At 45.6% G+C, this 16,506-nt stretch overlaps 2 protein-coding genes across 10 annotated transcripts in view; one reads left to right on the forward strand and one right to left on the reverse strand.

Annotated features, from left to right (window-relative positions):
- The window catches only part of Fnbp1 (formin binding protein 1), a 195,728-nt gene that overhangs the window by 121,723 nt on the left and 57,499 nt on the right, over nucleotides 1-16,506 (reverse strand). For 4 of the 9 annotated variants that reach the window (XM_051185111.1, XM_051185115.1, XM_051185114.1 and 1 more), the window contains exon 1: nucleotides 2,705-2,948. In XM_051185111.1, the coding sequence (XP_051041068.1) occupies nucleotides 2,705-2,728 (24 nt within the window). In that variant the 5' untranslated portion in view covers nucleotides 2,729-2,948. Of the gene's footprint in view, nucleotides 1-2,704; nucleotides 2,951-16,506 lie in introns of those variants that run through there. The other 5 variants (XM_051185116.1, XM_051185110.1, XM_051185109.1 and 2 more) reach the window with 4 other exon arrangements.
- The window catches only part of Gpr107 (G protein-coupled receptor 107), a 63,623-nt gene continuing 59,400 nt past the window's right edge, over nucleotides 12,284-16,506 (forward strand). Inside the window, exon 1 of the mRNA XM_051185117.1 lies at nucleotides 12,284-12,450. Coding sequence (XP_051041074.1) covers nucleotides 12,328-12,450 — 123 coding nt within the window. The 5' untranslated portion in view covers nucleotides 12,284-12,327. The remainder of the gene's footprint in view (nucleotides 12,451-16,506) is intronic.

Genomic DNA, 16,506 nt, shown 5'->3' on the forward strand with positions numbered 1-16,506 from the left:
CATGAGCGAGGTCTCAAAGCCACCATGTAAGGAAAGCCCTTAATCAGAGCCTCAGCCTGGCTGCCAGGCACACTGTATATCGCCAAGCCTCTGACCACCAGACACAGACGGCTTTTTTATCACCATCCCCTTCATTCCTCTGGGCTTGCTTTCTTTCCTTCCTTCCTCCCTCCCTTCCTTTCTTTCTGTCTTTTCCTTTCTTTTTCTCTTTTCCTTGAAAACTGCTAAAAAATAATAATACTTTAAAAATTAGAGGGCTGGAGAGCTGGCTCAGTCATTAAAAGCACTGGCTGCTCTTCCAGAGGTCTTGAGTTCAATTCCCAAAAACCATATGGTAGCTCACAACTATCTATAGTGGGATCTGATGACCTCTTCTGGCATAAAGGCATACATGCAGATAGCTCACTCATATACAGTAAATAAATAAATAAACCTTCTTTTCAAAAAGTAAGATAACTGATAGTGGACATTTTGGTCTTAAAATACAAATTTTGCACCAATTTTTCTTGATAGTGTCATAACATGCTCACCCATTCCCTCCAGTAAACTATAAGCCACCCAAAGGCAAAGGCCTGTACTCAGCAAGCCTTAAAAAAGGAACACAAGGCAGTGGTGGCACATGCCTTTAATCTCAGCACATGGGAGGCAGAGGCAGGTGGATCTCTATGAGTTTGAGGCCAGCCTGGTCTACAGAACTAGTTTCAGGACAGCTTCCAAAACCTGTCTCAAAAAACAAACAAACAAAAAAAACACTTTTTTTCATTGTCATATACTTCATATGTAATATGGTTGGCAAATTTGTTATTGGCCATAAGTGAATGCATAAGTTTACCAAGTAAAATAAATCTAAACATTTCCTATCTCTTGCTATTAACAATATTTCCCAAGGGTTCTTTTTTCTCTCCACTGGGTTCAACCCCCAGGACCTCACACTCTCCAGGCAAGTATTTTATTAGAGACACATCCTCAGTCAGGTTCTTGCCATGTAGTCCCAGCAGCTGGTCTGGGACTCACTGAATTCCAGACTGGATACAAACTCACAGCCTCCCCAATGTTGGGATTTCAGGGGTGAGCTGCTGCCACAGCTGCTCCAGTCTTTGACTTCCTGTCTACCACTCCCAAAAGACAGGCAGGAAGGGCAGCCATGCCGTCAGGTCTTCATCCCCCCAGCCCTCTAGATCACCCTGCCACAGTCACTGGCATATCTATGAAATGTCTACCTCCCTAAGTCACTCGGGAACCATGTGTGTTCTCGTTCCTAACCCCATCCTGCTGTTTGAATAAGTGAGAGGAAGCACATGCCCAGTCTTCCATTCTGCTACTGACCATGACTTTTGATGTACCTCCACAACAGATAACAAAAACAAAAAACAACAAAAACCCCAAAATAAACACAAAAAAACAACCCCCCCCAAAAAAAAACAAAATTGAAGGAAATGAAAATAAGAAAAGAAATCAGCATTCAAAGGCTTACAGTTTTGTCAAACTCAGGTTTGTACAAGTGCTTCAATCTATGTGTTAATTTTTTCAACATAGGTATTTACATTCGTCACCTGACATTTTGACAGCTGAATGAATGGGAATTCCTTTGACAGAGGATGTTTATAAAATGAGTTCTGATTTAAGAGCCAGTGCTCCCAGGATTCTTGTATTAACAGGATACTTTAGTCTAAGAAATGGTAATGTAAAAACAATTAAAGCAAAAGAAAAAAATTAGGGATGCACTGCATCCCTAATTGCCCTAACCTTGTTTTATTTTGACATGACATTTCTTGGTCTCATCTTGAACGACAACACTACCCCACACTTTCTCCTCCACACCCTTCACAAATGGAATTCAGAAAGGTAGTCAGCGGGCACTTTGGAATCCATCACTGATCTTGGGCACATTTCCGCGCAATAACCGTCCCCACCTTCACCCAGGCCACTGCACGGCCAGCCTATGCCCAGCCTTTCCCTGGTGCTCGAGTCCAGAGGAAGGCAGGGCAACAGGCCCTGTCCCTCTGCCAACAGCCTCTTTCCCCAGAGATGGCCTGAGGGTTGCCCTGGCGTCCTCTGACCGCCCTCGGTGGGACCGTTTCCAGACACCAATCTGTTCAATAATCCACCTGCACCCCAAAACGAAGGATCCTGGGAGGCCAACCTCTCTTGAAACCGTTTCCTCTGGGCCGCAGGAGAGAAACAGGTCCCTAGCAACCCGCCCTTCTTGGTACAGTATGGTCTCCCCTACTGCCGACCTCCTGCGGACCAAACGCCGCAGCCCCCCTCAAATTCGGGATCTGAGCTGTCCCTAAAGAATTACAAGTGCGCCCCAACAGCCCTGGGGCTAAAGTCCTCACTTCCAGAAAGAAAACCTCACCTCTCGCTCGCGTCACCCCCAAACCCAAGACTCGAAACCCCGCGCCTGCCAGGCCGCCCCGCCCCCCGGGAGCAGCGCGGGATACGCCCGCACCCCGGAGCATAGACCTGCCCCAGAGCTCCGGCCAGGGGCGCGCGCAATTACGCAGCCCAGCACGGCGCGGGCCCCACGCCCCCGGGGGTCGCCCCCGGGTTGCCGCTCGGGGCTCCGGGACCCAGTCCTGCGCCATCTCCAGGCCGCCGGGACCACCCGATCCGAGTTCCCTCCTCGCTGGGCGACGACGCACGCCGAGGCCCCTCGCCGCGCCTCCCGCCCAGGCCGCCCGCGGCCCGGCCCCTCACTCACCCAGAGCTCGGTGCCCCAGCTCATGGTGCAGGGACCGGGAAGGGGCCCCCGACCTCCTTCGCCGGTGATCCCTGAGTCCCTCCGGACGCTGCGACTGCGGAAAGCACGCCGCCCGCCGTTTCCTCTGGCCCGCGCCTCCTCTAGCCCTAGCTCTCCACCTCTCGTCTCTTCGCGCGGAGCAAAATGGCCCGAGGAAGCAGCAGCAGCGACCGCCGCAGCGCGCCCGCCCCGCACCGGAGCCGAGGGGCGGGGTGGGGCGGGACGAAAGGCGGGGCGGGGCGGGGCCGGATTGACAGCTCGCGCGTACCGTCCCGCCCCCAGGCTCCCTTTGGACCAGTTTCCTGGGGGTCCAGAATGATGGGTGTCCCTCGGGACCTCTCCAAGTCGTCGGTATTCGGCAGCCAGCGTGTCCTATGCTCTCGAGACCCGTGTTCTCACTGCCTGCAGACTGTCCAGCTCGTGATCACGATGCTCCATCGCTGTCTGTCCTCCACCACCACCACCACCCCACCCCTACAACCCCGCTCCCAGCACAGCTTTGCATTTCAGAACTTTGGCCAGGCGGCCACCGCCACCCACTTCAGAGGTTACCGGAGAGGCTTCTGCCACCATCCAGCCACCGCGGAGGCCCAAGGAGCTCGTGGGAGTGGGGCCTGGAAACGTGACGTCGTCGGGCACTGTGTACACAGAGGCATTGAGACCAATAGAGACCGAGCAGATCCGGAAAGCCAGAGAAGGAACTCAGGGATGAGCGCCCAAAGAATTATAATCTGTGGAACAAGCTCTTTCCTACTTGTTCAGCTAAGAATCTCAGCAGTGAAGTCATGTTGCCCCGCTGAAGGAAGGCAGACTCCATAGGGCCCACCGAGAACTTAGAGGATTCAAATCCAGCCTCCGATCTCATTGACTGGGTGGTCTTGGATAGATTTCACCTCTAGTAGAATTCCAGCTGCCAAAGGGAGGCAGTGTCTGCCAGTCCAGCACTAGTGGTGTGAACCAAGAAGGTGAACTGGCCAGTGGGTGGCGGCTGGTGCAGAATGGGGACCATCTCATTAACTCTTCCAAAGCTCCACAGAAAGTCATTTCTCACAGGCTCTGGGAATCTGGGGGCTTCCAACTGTTTCCTCAGAATCCCTCAGACTATCTCCACAGCTTTATATTTTCTCTCTCTCTCTCTGAATGTTGCTGCTAAGACCTTTCCTCCAGAACCATGACATCTGGAAGAGTTAGAAACTTCTGAACAGTTTCTCTACTCCCTGCTCTATTTGTCTGTTCATCTTCCTCCAAGGAATTAATTCTCCTAGAAGGGAGAATCTCAGCCCAGTGTGTGGTGACCTATAATTGTAGTCTCTGCACTCCTGAGGCAGAGGCAGGAAGAGGTCAGCCTGAGCCACATAGTACCAAGCAGGCTGACCTGGATGTCAAAGTGAAAACTTGACTAAAAGGAAAGAAAAGAAAAATAATAATAAACGATAGTGGTATGATGTGAGGCAGAGTCAGGCGGATCTCTTCCATGCCAAAGGCTATATAGTGAGACTCTGTCTCAGAAAGCACACACACACACACACACACACACACACACACACACACACACAAGCACAAAATAATAGTTTAAAAAGTAAAAGAAAAGAAAGAAAAAGGAAGGAGGGGTGGAGCTAAGAACCTTGCCTCCTCAAGCCTCAGCACCTCCTACTTCCTTTGCTGGGTAGTTACATTGAAACTACTAACACTGTTTTGGGCTCTGTTGTCAGTTACAAGCCCCTCCCCCCATCCTTTGTGTCTGTTGAAATATTTTGCTCCCACATTACCACTCTTTACTCCCTAGACTTCTGGATATGTAAGAGTCAAGATGACCAGCAGCCACCTCCCTACCAAAGACAATTAATGGCTAGGGTGAGATAGAGGACTGGAAAATGTAAATAATGTTAATTAACAATCCCACTGGGTTTCGGTTTTTTTTTTTTTTTTTTTTTTTTTTTTTTTTTTTTTTTAATGTGTGCTGGTGTTTTGTCTGCATGTATACCAGTGTACCATATTCATGTCTGGTGCCCTTAGAGGAGGGTGTTGGATCCCTTGGAACTGAACTGCAGATAGGTTGTGAGCACCACATGGGTATTGAGAATCAAAGCCATGCCATCTCCCCAGCCCCAACAACAAACACCACAGGGTTTTTTATTTGCTCAAAGTTGGAAATGAATGGCACCTTGCCTGTGACATCATCATCATCACCTTTGCCTCTCTGCTTGTTTGCTATTTTCTTTTCAGTCCAGAAAAATGATCTAATCTTGATTTCAGAAAACTAGAATGCCCACTTGCAAAAAATAGTCTAGCCAGGAGGTAAAGCAACCTGTGCCCTAAAGAGAAACAGGAGGAAGGAACTATGGAAGAGACAGACGCCTGAAAAGGAAATTTTTTAAGTAAGCAGAAATTGTTATGGAACCTTTGAAAGCCACAGGAGGTGCAGGAGCCAAGTTAACTTGACACACTGAAAGTGTCTTTCACTTTGTTAAGTCTGGATGGCAACTGGAAGATGCTTTGAGTTAAAAGCTTCAGAAAGTGAAAGAGAAATGCAGTATTGATCTTTTAGCAGGGTCTCATCCCATGCAAATGCTAGGCTTACCATAGCTGCACACCTGCTCCTCCTTGATTCTCAGAGTTGTGGTCTTAGCCTTTGAATGATGTAATGGCATGAAAGAGGTTAACTCTAAAGGAAGGCATCTGAACAAGCACAGTGCAGACCCTACCTGCATAAGCTTCTGGCTGATTAGTTTGCTTTCTTTTTAAAGTTTATTATACTTATATATTTACTTAGTATGTGTGCATATGAGTATGTGTGGGCATGAACATACGGCACACATGTAGAGGTCAGAGAACAATTTGTGGGAGTTTTCTCCTTCCACCATGTGGTTCCCAGGGATTGATTTCAGATCATCGGGCTTGATAGCAGGTGCCTTTCCTGGCTCAGCCATCTTTTGAGCCCTTATTTTCTGAGACAAGATTTTATGGCCCAGAACTCTGACGGATGATCCTCCTGCTTAGTCAGCACTTAGTCAGAGGCAAATCGATCAGGGCTTTATATAGTTCTCACCCTGTGTGGAGTTAATGAACATCTCACCCAGGGTTTATAGGTAGGTCCCTGTTCAGTGGCAGATGGATGAGGGGTTCTAAAGCAGATGGGGTTTTATCATTGTTGGGGATTCCAGTGTCTAGTCCTTATGAAAGGTGTGTGATCTCTAACAACTCACACCATCTGAGCTTGTTTCCTCATTCACAAAGAAGGGGCTTCGAAGATGCCCAGGAGGCTGAAATGCCGGGCGAGCACATGCTTTAGTGCAGTTCACTGCAGAGCTCAGAATGGGCAGCTGCAGAGCTTCCCTTCTTCAAACCTCAGTTTCCTCTTACAATGGAACAATGACCTCATGGCTTCTTCAAATACTAAAAGTGAATATCTGCAAAGTTCTTAGCAAAGAGGGCACAAACACAAGTTTCCTTTCCTCCTGTGTGCCACAGCAAAGAAGCAATGTCTTACAATTTGCGGCTATAGCTAGATCCCTGGGCCTCAATGCAGGGTAGGATGACTGGCTGTCTATCCCTAGAGTTTCCTAATGACATCCCCAAAAATGATTTCTATCTGAGTTTAGCTTAAAATTTCCCATAGCTTGCAGGGCATTGGTGGTGCACACCTTTAGTCCCAGCACTCAGGAGGCAGAGGCAGGGAGATCTCTCTGAGTTCGAGGCCAGCCTGGCCTACAGAGCTAGTTCCACGACAGGCTTCAAAGCAATATAGAGAAACCCTGTCTCAAAAAACAAAAACAAATAAACAAATTTCCCATAGCTTAACTTACAATGGAGTTAAGCCTTAATATACTCCCTTATTTTATTTTGTTTTTTAATTTTGTTCATCTCTGATTGGTATGGAACTCTGTAGACCAGGCTAGTCTTGAAATCAGAGATCTTCCCTGCCTCTGCCTCTTGAGTGCTGAGGGGGGTATGCCATCAAGCCTGGCTTACTGTTTTTTTTTTGTTTGTTTGTTTGTTTGTTTTTTAAGACAGGGTCTCATGTAGTTCAGGCCGACCTCAAACTCACTATGTAGCTAAGACTGATTTTGAAATGACTTGAGTCCAAAAGAATGCTCTTAATCTTCCAGGAATCCCATACTGTTGGTTGAGCCATGGTAAACTAAGAACTGGCTGTACATCCTCAGGACCCCAGGAAGCAGCCAAGTGGAAGAACTAGGAACAGGAAGGATAAAACTAAGAACTTCCTAGTGAGTGCAATCTTGAAACTATAACTAGATTTTAATGCACAACGGCTGAGTGTCCTCTGATTGAAAGTGATTCTCAGGTTCATTTCCATCACACCTTCAGCCCTCCAAAGGAGTGCTGGAACCACTGAACTGACATCTTCCCAATGGCCAAACCAAAAGGATGCTTTCAAGGGTTTCTTTGGTGTCCTAGGAGATGCCTGACATGCTCCACTGCAATCTGGAAGACATGGCCAATGGATGTTACTAGGCCCCAAGAAGCCTCTGGTTCCTTACAGTGTTTGCTTTGAGGCCTGAAAGAACTCTTCTGAAAGACAGGAAGACCTGTGGCACAGCTCAGCAGGTAAAAGAGTTGCTGCCAAACCTGCCCACTTGAGCCTTATCCCACATGTGACTCACATGCTAGAAAGAGAATAGACTTTTGAAGTCCTCCTCTGACCTCCATACATTCTCCATGGCATGTACATACATTAAATAAATGTAATGAAAGCTTTGGTAAAAGGAAAACCAAACAGGAGTTATGTCTTATTTTCTTCAATGGCCCAAACCCAGGCTAAACATTATTAATAGCACTGTATTCAAACTACATGTTTGAATTTGTTTGAATTTAAATACCAGTTTCCTACCAGGGCAACCTTGAACTGATCCTGCAAACCGAAGAGCAAGGCTCAAAGCCAGGGTTTAGAAGCTCTGCCCTTCTTGACCTCAGGCTTTCCCAGTTAGTGCCTTGGTTTAATGGCCCCTGGAAGGAGCTGCCAGGGATAAGCAGGCAAAACTTGTTTTGTTACTCAACAAGATGTGCAGGTTGCAGCATCCTCATTACACAAATGACTTTTGCTGGAAACTAGAAAGTCACATGTTATACCTTTCTGGGCCCCAGCATTGGAAGAGCATCCCACACTGATTCCTTGTAACAGCTTTTCTAAGACTCTGTAAGGGGTGCTCCATGCCCCTTCCTCTGGATTTCAAAATAACCACAGGGTTCCCAAACACACAAAGGCAGACATCCTCACAAACCACTGACCAGATCTGATTGGTGTGGTCTTGTGGAGGTTTTGTCATAATTCCCAGGCTTAAAAATAAAGGAATCATAAGATTGAATTTTAAGGTCTGAAAAATTTTTACCATAACAAGACAAAATTCTTCTTTGGAATAGATATTTTGCTACCACGAAGAGGAAATGAGGATACCCCGACATTCCCTTTTAGTATTAAGTCAAATTTAAAGATGTATCTTCTAAAAAGTGGTATTGAACTTTATTATTTATTGGTCTTTATTGTTTTTACACATGTATGTATATGTGTATATGGCCCCATGGAGGCCAGAGACATCATATCCTCTGGAGCTGGAGTGACAGGTGGTTGTGAGCTTCCAGATGTGGGTGCTAGGAATTGAACTTGGGTCCTCTGGATAAGTAGCAAGTGTCCTTACCACTGAGTCATTTTTCCAGCCCCACCTTATTAGTATTATTTTGTGACAGGACAGGGTCTCACTATGCAGCTCTGACTGTCCTGGAACTTACTATGTAGACCAGTCTAGCCTTGAACCCACAAAGATCTATCTGCCTTTGCTTCTGCCTCCTGGGTGCAAGTGCTAGAATTAAAGGCATGTGCCATCATGCCTGGCTTTTATTATTATTATATTTATATGTATGTTTATCTGCATATATGTATGTGCATCAGATGCCCATGGAGACCAGGAGAGGGCACTGGATACCCTGGAACTCATGTTATAGGTGGTTGTTAGTCATCACTTGGTTCTAAGAAACAAACTCCAGTCCTCTACAAGATCAGTAAGTGCTCTTAAGTGCTGAGCTATTTCTCTCTAGCCAAGATTATTATTATCAATTAGGCACTGGTCTTTAAAAAGTGACAATAGGATGGGAAAATAGTTCAGTAGATGAGGGCTTGTCTAGCATGCAGGAAGGCTTGGTTCAGTCCTCAGCACTATAACATCAAAAAGGAAAAACTCACTTAAAAAATTCATCTTCTGTTTACTAAGCTTTTTTTTTTTAAAGTAAAAAAAAAATCACTTAAGTAGGGGCTGGAGAAATGGTTCAATAATTAAGAGCATTCACCCAGTTTTAACTCTCAGCCCCCAAATGGTGGTCAATAACCATCTGTAACTCCACCTTCAGATGCTTTCTTGTGGCCTCTGCAGGCTCCTGCATGCATATGGCATGTATACACATACACTCAGGCACACACACAAATGCATAAATAAATATTTAATTTTTCCCTTAGCTGTCTTTAGCCTTTCATCTTGCTTTCCAAAACTCAGTATCAGAGTTTGCACATTCTTACTTTTTTTTTCATGATTTTTGAATGCTCTGGCATAGAGGACTGAACCTAAGGCCTCATTCTTGCACATGATAGGCTACTAAGCTACATCCCCAACAGGTGACTTTTACCTCAGACTTCCCATCCTGGGGTCATAGCTATGTTACCATGCCAGCTTGATATCTTTTTTAAACTACAAAACTCAGAAAGCTGAAGCTGGAAAGGCAGCTCAGCATTAAGTGTGTGTACTGCTCTTGTGGAGGGTCTCAGTTTGGTTCCAGCACCCGTGTAATGGGGCTCACTACCTCCTTTCAGATCCAGGGGTTCTGAAACCCTCTTTTGACCTCCAGGAAACCTACATTCACATGTAACCTCCCACCCAACCACATACACAAAATAAAATAGAATAGTAACTCAGTTTTTTAAAAGCCCAGATCCACTTCTATAGTAATTCAAGTTTCAGTCCTGGTTTCACAGAGGCCTGCTAAAGCTACCCCAAAAAGCTGTGTGATCTTTGGAAAGTCACATCCCCTGGCACTGAGTTCATACCTGGTAAAGAAAGTGGGCGAATCTGAGTTACCTACAGAGCCTTCTAGCCTAAGACTGCATGCCATGGTCTTTCTCTACAGCAGGGCAGGACAGAGGTTTTCGCCTTGGGCTTTGTGAGTAGGGCGAGTATCACATACTGATTAAGGTCAGGAAGGAAATACTTTCTCATCTCTCCACTGCATAGAAATGCAAAAGTTTAATTCTAGAGTTTCCTGCTCTAGGTTTCATTATCTGTAAAGGGGGTGGGATCAGATGAAAATCCTGTTCAAACATGGAAGATTGCATATTCAAAAGAGATGGCCCAAGACTCAAAGGAAGGGAAGGGAAGGGAAAGAAGGAGAGGGGAGGGGAGGGAGAGAAGGGGAAGGAAGGGAGGGAGGGACAGCCACCAACCAGTAGTCACTGCCTTTCCCTCCCATGAAACTCGAAGGTATTTTAAGATAAAGGACAACCTCTGTGTCTCCACCCGGGTGTTCTACTTTTGCCTTTGAAGAGGGTGTGGCTTTGCTCACACTGGTTTTTAGTCAAGGGAAGGATTAGATTTGTCAGTTTTGAAGACTGCACACACAGAGGGAAACTGAGGACATTCTGGAGCCCCATCTCATTTTCTCAAGTGATCTGTGATTGTTTTTATTATTATTAGACAGGGTAATCCCAAACAAGTGAATCTTTCCTCCTTCCTTCCTTTTTCCTTATTTGCTTGTTTGTTTGTTCGTTTGTTCATTCATTCATTCTGGAGACAGAGTTTCTCTGTGTATCCCTGACTGGCCTTGAATTCAGAGAGTCACCTGCCTCTGCTTCCAGAGTGCTGGAATCAAAGTATGAGTCACCACTGCCAGCTCCAAGTGAAAATTCTAAGTTGACTGTTTTGTGCCATTAAAGTATATCATGTTGGGCTGGAGAAATAGCTCAGCAGTTGTTGGACATCCAGAGGATTGGAGTTTGGGTTACCAGTAAGCACACTGGATAAATCACAACTCCAGCTCCAGAGGAGTTGATATCCTCTTCTATTCTCTTTGGGTACCCCCCACACAATGGCATATATGCACACACAGATACATAACAAAAATAAACTAAATCATGTCTACCTATATGAATTTAATATATAGATATCATGTTGGGACGGAGACATTGCTCCATGGTTAAGAGCACTTACTGCTCTTCCAGAGGACCTGAGTTCAGTTTCCAGCACCCACGTCAGGCAATTCATAACCACATGTTAACTCCAGGATCTGATACTATCTTCTGGTTCCCTCAGGTACCTGCATATCACACACACACACACACACACACACACACACACACAGAAACAATGCTTATATATTCTGTTCCTAATTCAAGTTAAGTTTTAGGAATTTGATTCTGTCTTAGGTGTCAACACACCTATACATGGGAGGTTGCCTGGTAGCAGGATTCCTATTGGTTTTTGTGTCCTGTTTTGTTTAAATAATTACACACAGAGACAGACCACATGAACATACTCAAATGCATTACTTGTGTGTCCAGTTAAAAACAAGAACCTAAAGCCAGGCAGTAGTGGTACATGCCTTTAATCCCAGTACTCAGGAGGCAGAGGCAGGTGGATCACTGTGAATTTGATGCCAGCCTGGTCTACAAAGTAAGTTCCAGGACAGCAAGAGCTACATAGATAAATCCTGTTTTGAAAAACCGGGTGTGTGTGTGGGGGGGAGGGATTTAAAAACCTAACAAACTTAACTATCAGCAATTTTAATATACTTGCTTCCTGTAACTCCTTGATAAACAGTGGTATAAGGCACCACTACCAAGTCATCATGTGCTAAGGACCAGAAGCAAAGTTTCCGCAGACACTAAAATAGAAGACACTATGGCTCAGACTCTAGTGGTGGCATGAAATCACAGAGGTAAATGATGCATCAGTTAAAATTTTCCATGTGACTCCCAGCTCAGGCTGGACCAAACAGCCATCTCTGATTAGGTAGAGTAGGGGAGAAGTATGACACCTACCTCTTATCTGATTAGATTGTATCAAAGATTAAATGCCACTGCTTTTAAAGTGGACTGCTTCATATGGACTCAATACATCCCATTACTGCAACTATTTCGCGGGCAGTTTGTGGTAAAGGGCCTAGGATAATACAAATCAAGGGATCTAAGACAAGCTGGCAATTTCTAAGATTTTACCACCGACGGGAAGCTAATCAAGAGCCAGGGTGTGTGCGGCAGTCACTGCGGGTTCCAGCCTTTGGTCCAGGTCCCTCACTCCCCAAGCCTGGCAACGCAGAAAAGGAGGCCCAGGTTGGTCTTGCCTATGGTTGTCATGGCAAACGCTCAGGGTTCTCAGAGGGGCTTCACCGGAAGCCCGCACTGAAGAAGCTAAGTGAAAGGTCCCGAGATGGCTCGCTCAGGTCCCTCCGTGACCAAAGAGAAGTATTTGGCACTAAAATGATGTTAAGTAGCGGCCGCGCCCCCTTCCCGAACACTTCCGGGACGCCGCACTTTGACCCGGAGGTGGGTGGGAGAGGAAGTAGCTGGTGATGTTGGAACAAACATGGCCGTCCCGGTGCCCCTCGGCCGCTCTGGCTCCTGCTGTCTACGGCTGCTACCACTGCTGGCGCTGCTGGAGCTGCTGGTCGACCCCTGCTTGGGCCGCGTCCACCACCTGGCGCTCAAAGTAAGGCCTGGCGGGCTGGGGACAGGGACTGGGAGTGGAGACGGGGGCGCGACAGCTGCTCCGGGCAGAGCCAACTTCGGCCCTGCGGGGTCTCTAAGTTCGGCTCCCGAGCTAGGGGTCTGCGCGGACCTGTGGGGACGGACTATGCGGTACGGGTGCCTCGGGTAGTCTGGTCCCTGTATGTTTGGGGTCTTGGGGAAGGGGCTCAGCCGCGGCCTAAAGCCCAAAGGACCTGGGAGGCCGCCCCTGTGGTCTTACTGGCTTCCCTGGGATCCATGCCGGTGGTAATCTCCTTTCCCTACTCACACTTACACAACTTTAATCCCAATTCCTCTGGTCCATGATCTCCGTTTCCGTGCGCCTGCAGCTGGCGCTTTGAAGGTGTGCGGAATCTTAGCCTTTTCCCCTGCTTACTTTAGGGTGCTCGACTGACTGACCAAAGCAAGGATCTACAAAAGGAATTCAAATTTTGCTTGAAATATATGACTTAATTTCTAAAAGAAAAAGAAAAGAAAGAAAGAAAGAAAGACTCTGAGAATTCAAACTCAGCATTCAAAGTGTTTCTAAGTAGTGGGTCTTTTTCTTTCTGTCTCTATGGCCTTTGCCTAAGGAAGATGTTTGTGACAGACCTGGAATGAACACCAGGAACCGCTATGGTAACCTGCAGTTTAAAGTTCTGTAAAGGCTTACCCGGGGTTGTCAGCAAGTTAATATATCTGGGGAACAGATGACATCATTATGACTCAAAGCCTTGTACATTTTCCAAATAATGTTTTAATAAGTTGGTGGGCCTAGTAAAGCACTTTATATTAACCGTGAAGCATCAATGTAGAGTTTAAAGAATACAGACAGACTAGATTTGAAACTTGCCCAGATATGCACAGGCATACTTGTACTGCCGGCTTTTGTTTGTAAATAAAAATGATCTTGAGTAAAGTGACTCTTAACCACAGCAAGACTTGTCAGTCTTGGCTCCTTTTGAAGATCTACTGAGAGCTGTAGGAGTTCTCCCTAGAGAAATGCTTGTTGAAGGCCACACAATTTTCTTGGTCTTCCTGTGGCTTCATAATCCTGGTGCAGCTTATCAATAGTTCCCAACTTGCAGGCAGGTTAATCACTCTGGGGCGAAGAACTCCAGATTTTGAAGTTTACAGATTGTTTTTATTGAGTGCATAATGTGGCTGAGATCATAAAGCTTAGGAAGGAAAAATCAAACTTGTAACTGGACACACTAGGACCATGTCTTCTAATTCCCTGTCCAACATTTCTAGTATTAAAGTGTCAGGCTCCTGGTGTCATCAGGTAAACACTGGCAGTATTTATATGGGCCAACCTTAGTGCCTGGTATATACCAACCTTAAATACCAGCCTTACAGGTAAAAGCAAACCTAGAGTAGTTCTGAGGTTGATTTCCCTCTTGTGCCAACTTATTGTAGTTCTGTGATTGATTCTTTCCTGTGCCAAATGATTTATTTTCCTTTTAATATGTTCCCTAAGCTAATTCTATAATTGGTACTGGAATCTTTTTTTCATAGGCTGTTTAACGATTATCTAAGTAGATGATGTTTTCTGACAGAGGATCTATCAAAGAAGCATGAGATGGTCTTGCTTTTCTTGAAGCTGGGAAGCATAGACTTGATAAGGTTAGAAACCCAGACTTGCAAGAACATGAAGTGATCACCAAATATCAGGGATATGAATGTAAGGAGTACGGTTTTTCCACCCGCCGCCGGTCTTGTCCTGCCGCCACGCCAGCCCCAAATAATGCACAGAGACTCTGTATTTGATATTATGCTGTTGGCCACGTGCTAGTTTCTTATCGGCTAGCTCTGTCTTAAGTATTAACCCATTTCTATGTATTTCCACATGGTCTCCTTACCGGGGAGTGAGGCAGGCGTCTGGTCTCCCCGGTCTCTCCATGCTGACTCCTCCTTACTACTCCTCTTTCCTCCTTGTCTCCTAGTCCCTCCTATCTAGCTTTCCTGTTGGCCAACATTGCTTTATTCATTAACCAGTATGAGAAACATATACAGAATGACATCTCCCATCATATGAATTAGTTTTTTTTTTTTTTTTTTTTTTTTTTAAGATTCCCCTTTTTTTATGTGTATCTCTCTGTGTGTGTACATATGAGAGCAGGTGCCTTGGAACCAGAGTAATACACAGTGTGAGCTGCCCTGTGTGGGTGCTGGGAATCAAACTTGGGTCCCCTTGCAAGAGCCATACATTTTCTTAACTGCTGAGCCATTTCTATAGCATTGATCCTTATAAAAACTTTTTAGCACCAAGAATTTTAAATGCACCAGAGTAGGTACAGTTGTATAATGAAGTCCCATGTACCTGCCCTGTGGCTAATCCTAATCCTGCCCGCTCCTACTTTTTATAGTTTTCTAAATTAGAAAAGAATCTCTTTGTTTTTAATTCACTCTCTGTATTTTCCATCTCTCATTTGTTTTCTTGGTATTTTCACAGTCCTTGTCTTTTGACCTTTCTGCATATTCCTTATTCTTTTTTGTTGTTGTTGTTGTTTTTTGGCCAGGGTTTCTCTGTGTACCCCTGACTGTCCTGGAATGAACTCTGTGGACCAGGCTGGCTTTGAACTCACAGATCCAATCTGCCTGGCTCTGCCTCCCAACACAGGGGTTAAAGGTGTGTGTTGTCATGCATGGCTTATTGTTTAGTTTTTAAAAGCAACTTTTTTGAGGTATAATTTCTCTACATAAAATTCACATGTTAGTTGTTAGATCCTTGTGATTACTCATTATTTACTATAATTGTCACTACTACCCAGCTATAGTACAGTTCTGTCACCTTCCATAGATCTCTTTCTCTCTCTCTCTCCCTCTCTCTCTCTCTTTTCTTCACACATATCATTAGTGTTTATTTCCTGGAACCTAAGGACCTAAGTATCACTGTCTTGGTATAAAGGGCAAAGAATCCTTTCCTACAGATCTTTTTCCTACAACTGGATCTGTGAGATTCCAAAGGGGAACTTAGAGCTGCAAACACACCAAAGCAAAACAGAAAAAAGTGGTTGTCAAGCCCCCTTCTCTGATGAAAAGTTATGTTACTGATTTTGTTCCTTTGTTTTTCCAGATAGGGTTTCTCTATATTGCTTTGGAGCCTGTCCTGGAACTAGCTCTGTAGACCAGGCTAGATTCGAACTCACAGAGAGCCACTTGACTCTGCCTCCTGAGTGCTGGGACTAAATGTGTACACCACCAACGCCCAGCCCCCCCCAAAAAAATAAATAAATAAATTTAAAAAAATATGCTTTTAAAAAATGTAAAAGAGGCTTTAAAAGGGGGCAAAGAATAATTTTCCAACATAGATGACTGGCTGGAGAGATGAGAGGTGAGTCCCTGTCCATGTGGGGCTGTTCACCTGGGGGCAGTGCCTGTGTCAAGCCCTGCCTAGCTGAATAAATAATGTCCTGGCTACTATGAGGAGGTGGAGCCTATGGGTGTGAACAGAGGACTTTGCTGGAGTAGGGGCCGCAATGCCTGTCCTTCTGCCCCCCCAAATGCCAGCTCTCCTGTGTCTCCAGCTAGTTTCTGCATGCTCACAGCCTGAGTCACCCTGGATGTCAGGGACTGCATTCTGAAGGCCTGTCTGGTCACGGGAAATGAAGTCCAAGTAGGAGGACTTGACCTCCATCATATTTGTGGTATTGCTCCTAAGGCCTAATTTAATTTCTTTTTTTCCTGCTTGCATCTCTTCAGATTTTTCACTCTTGATTAATCAATGTGGAAAGTCTGCTAACTTGTTGCCTCTGGGAGCGTTCCACAGATCTTTTGCTGACTTATAAATCTCCTTTTTACCCCAAGCAACTACACTTTCACTTTGTGTTTTCATAGAGTTGTCCTTGCCAGATATTTCATGAAAAATGGAATCACACGGCAGGTCAGCTTTTGTCCCTGGCTTCTTATACTTAGATTCATCCATGTTGTGCTATGGCTCAATTCATCTCTTGTGGTGTGTGTGTGTGTGTGTGTGTGTGTGTGTGTGTGTGTGTACCTTGAGATGATTGTGTAGAAGTCAGAGGACAGACTTGGA

This window comes from Phodopus roborovskii, unplaced genomic scaffold (assembly GCF_943737965.1).
Source record: "Phodopus roborovskii unplaced genomic scaffold, PHOROB, whole genome shotgun sequence".
Taxonomy (NCBI): domain Eukaryota; kingdom Metazoa; phylum Chordata; class Mammalia; order Rodentia; family Cricetidae; genus Phodopus; species Phodopus roborovskii.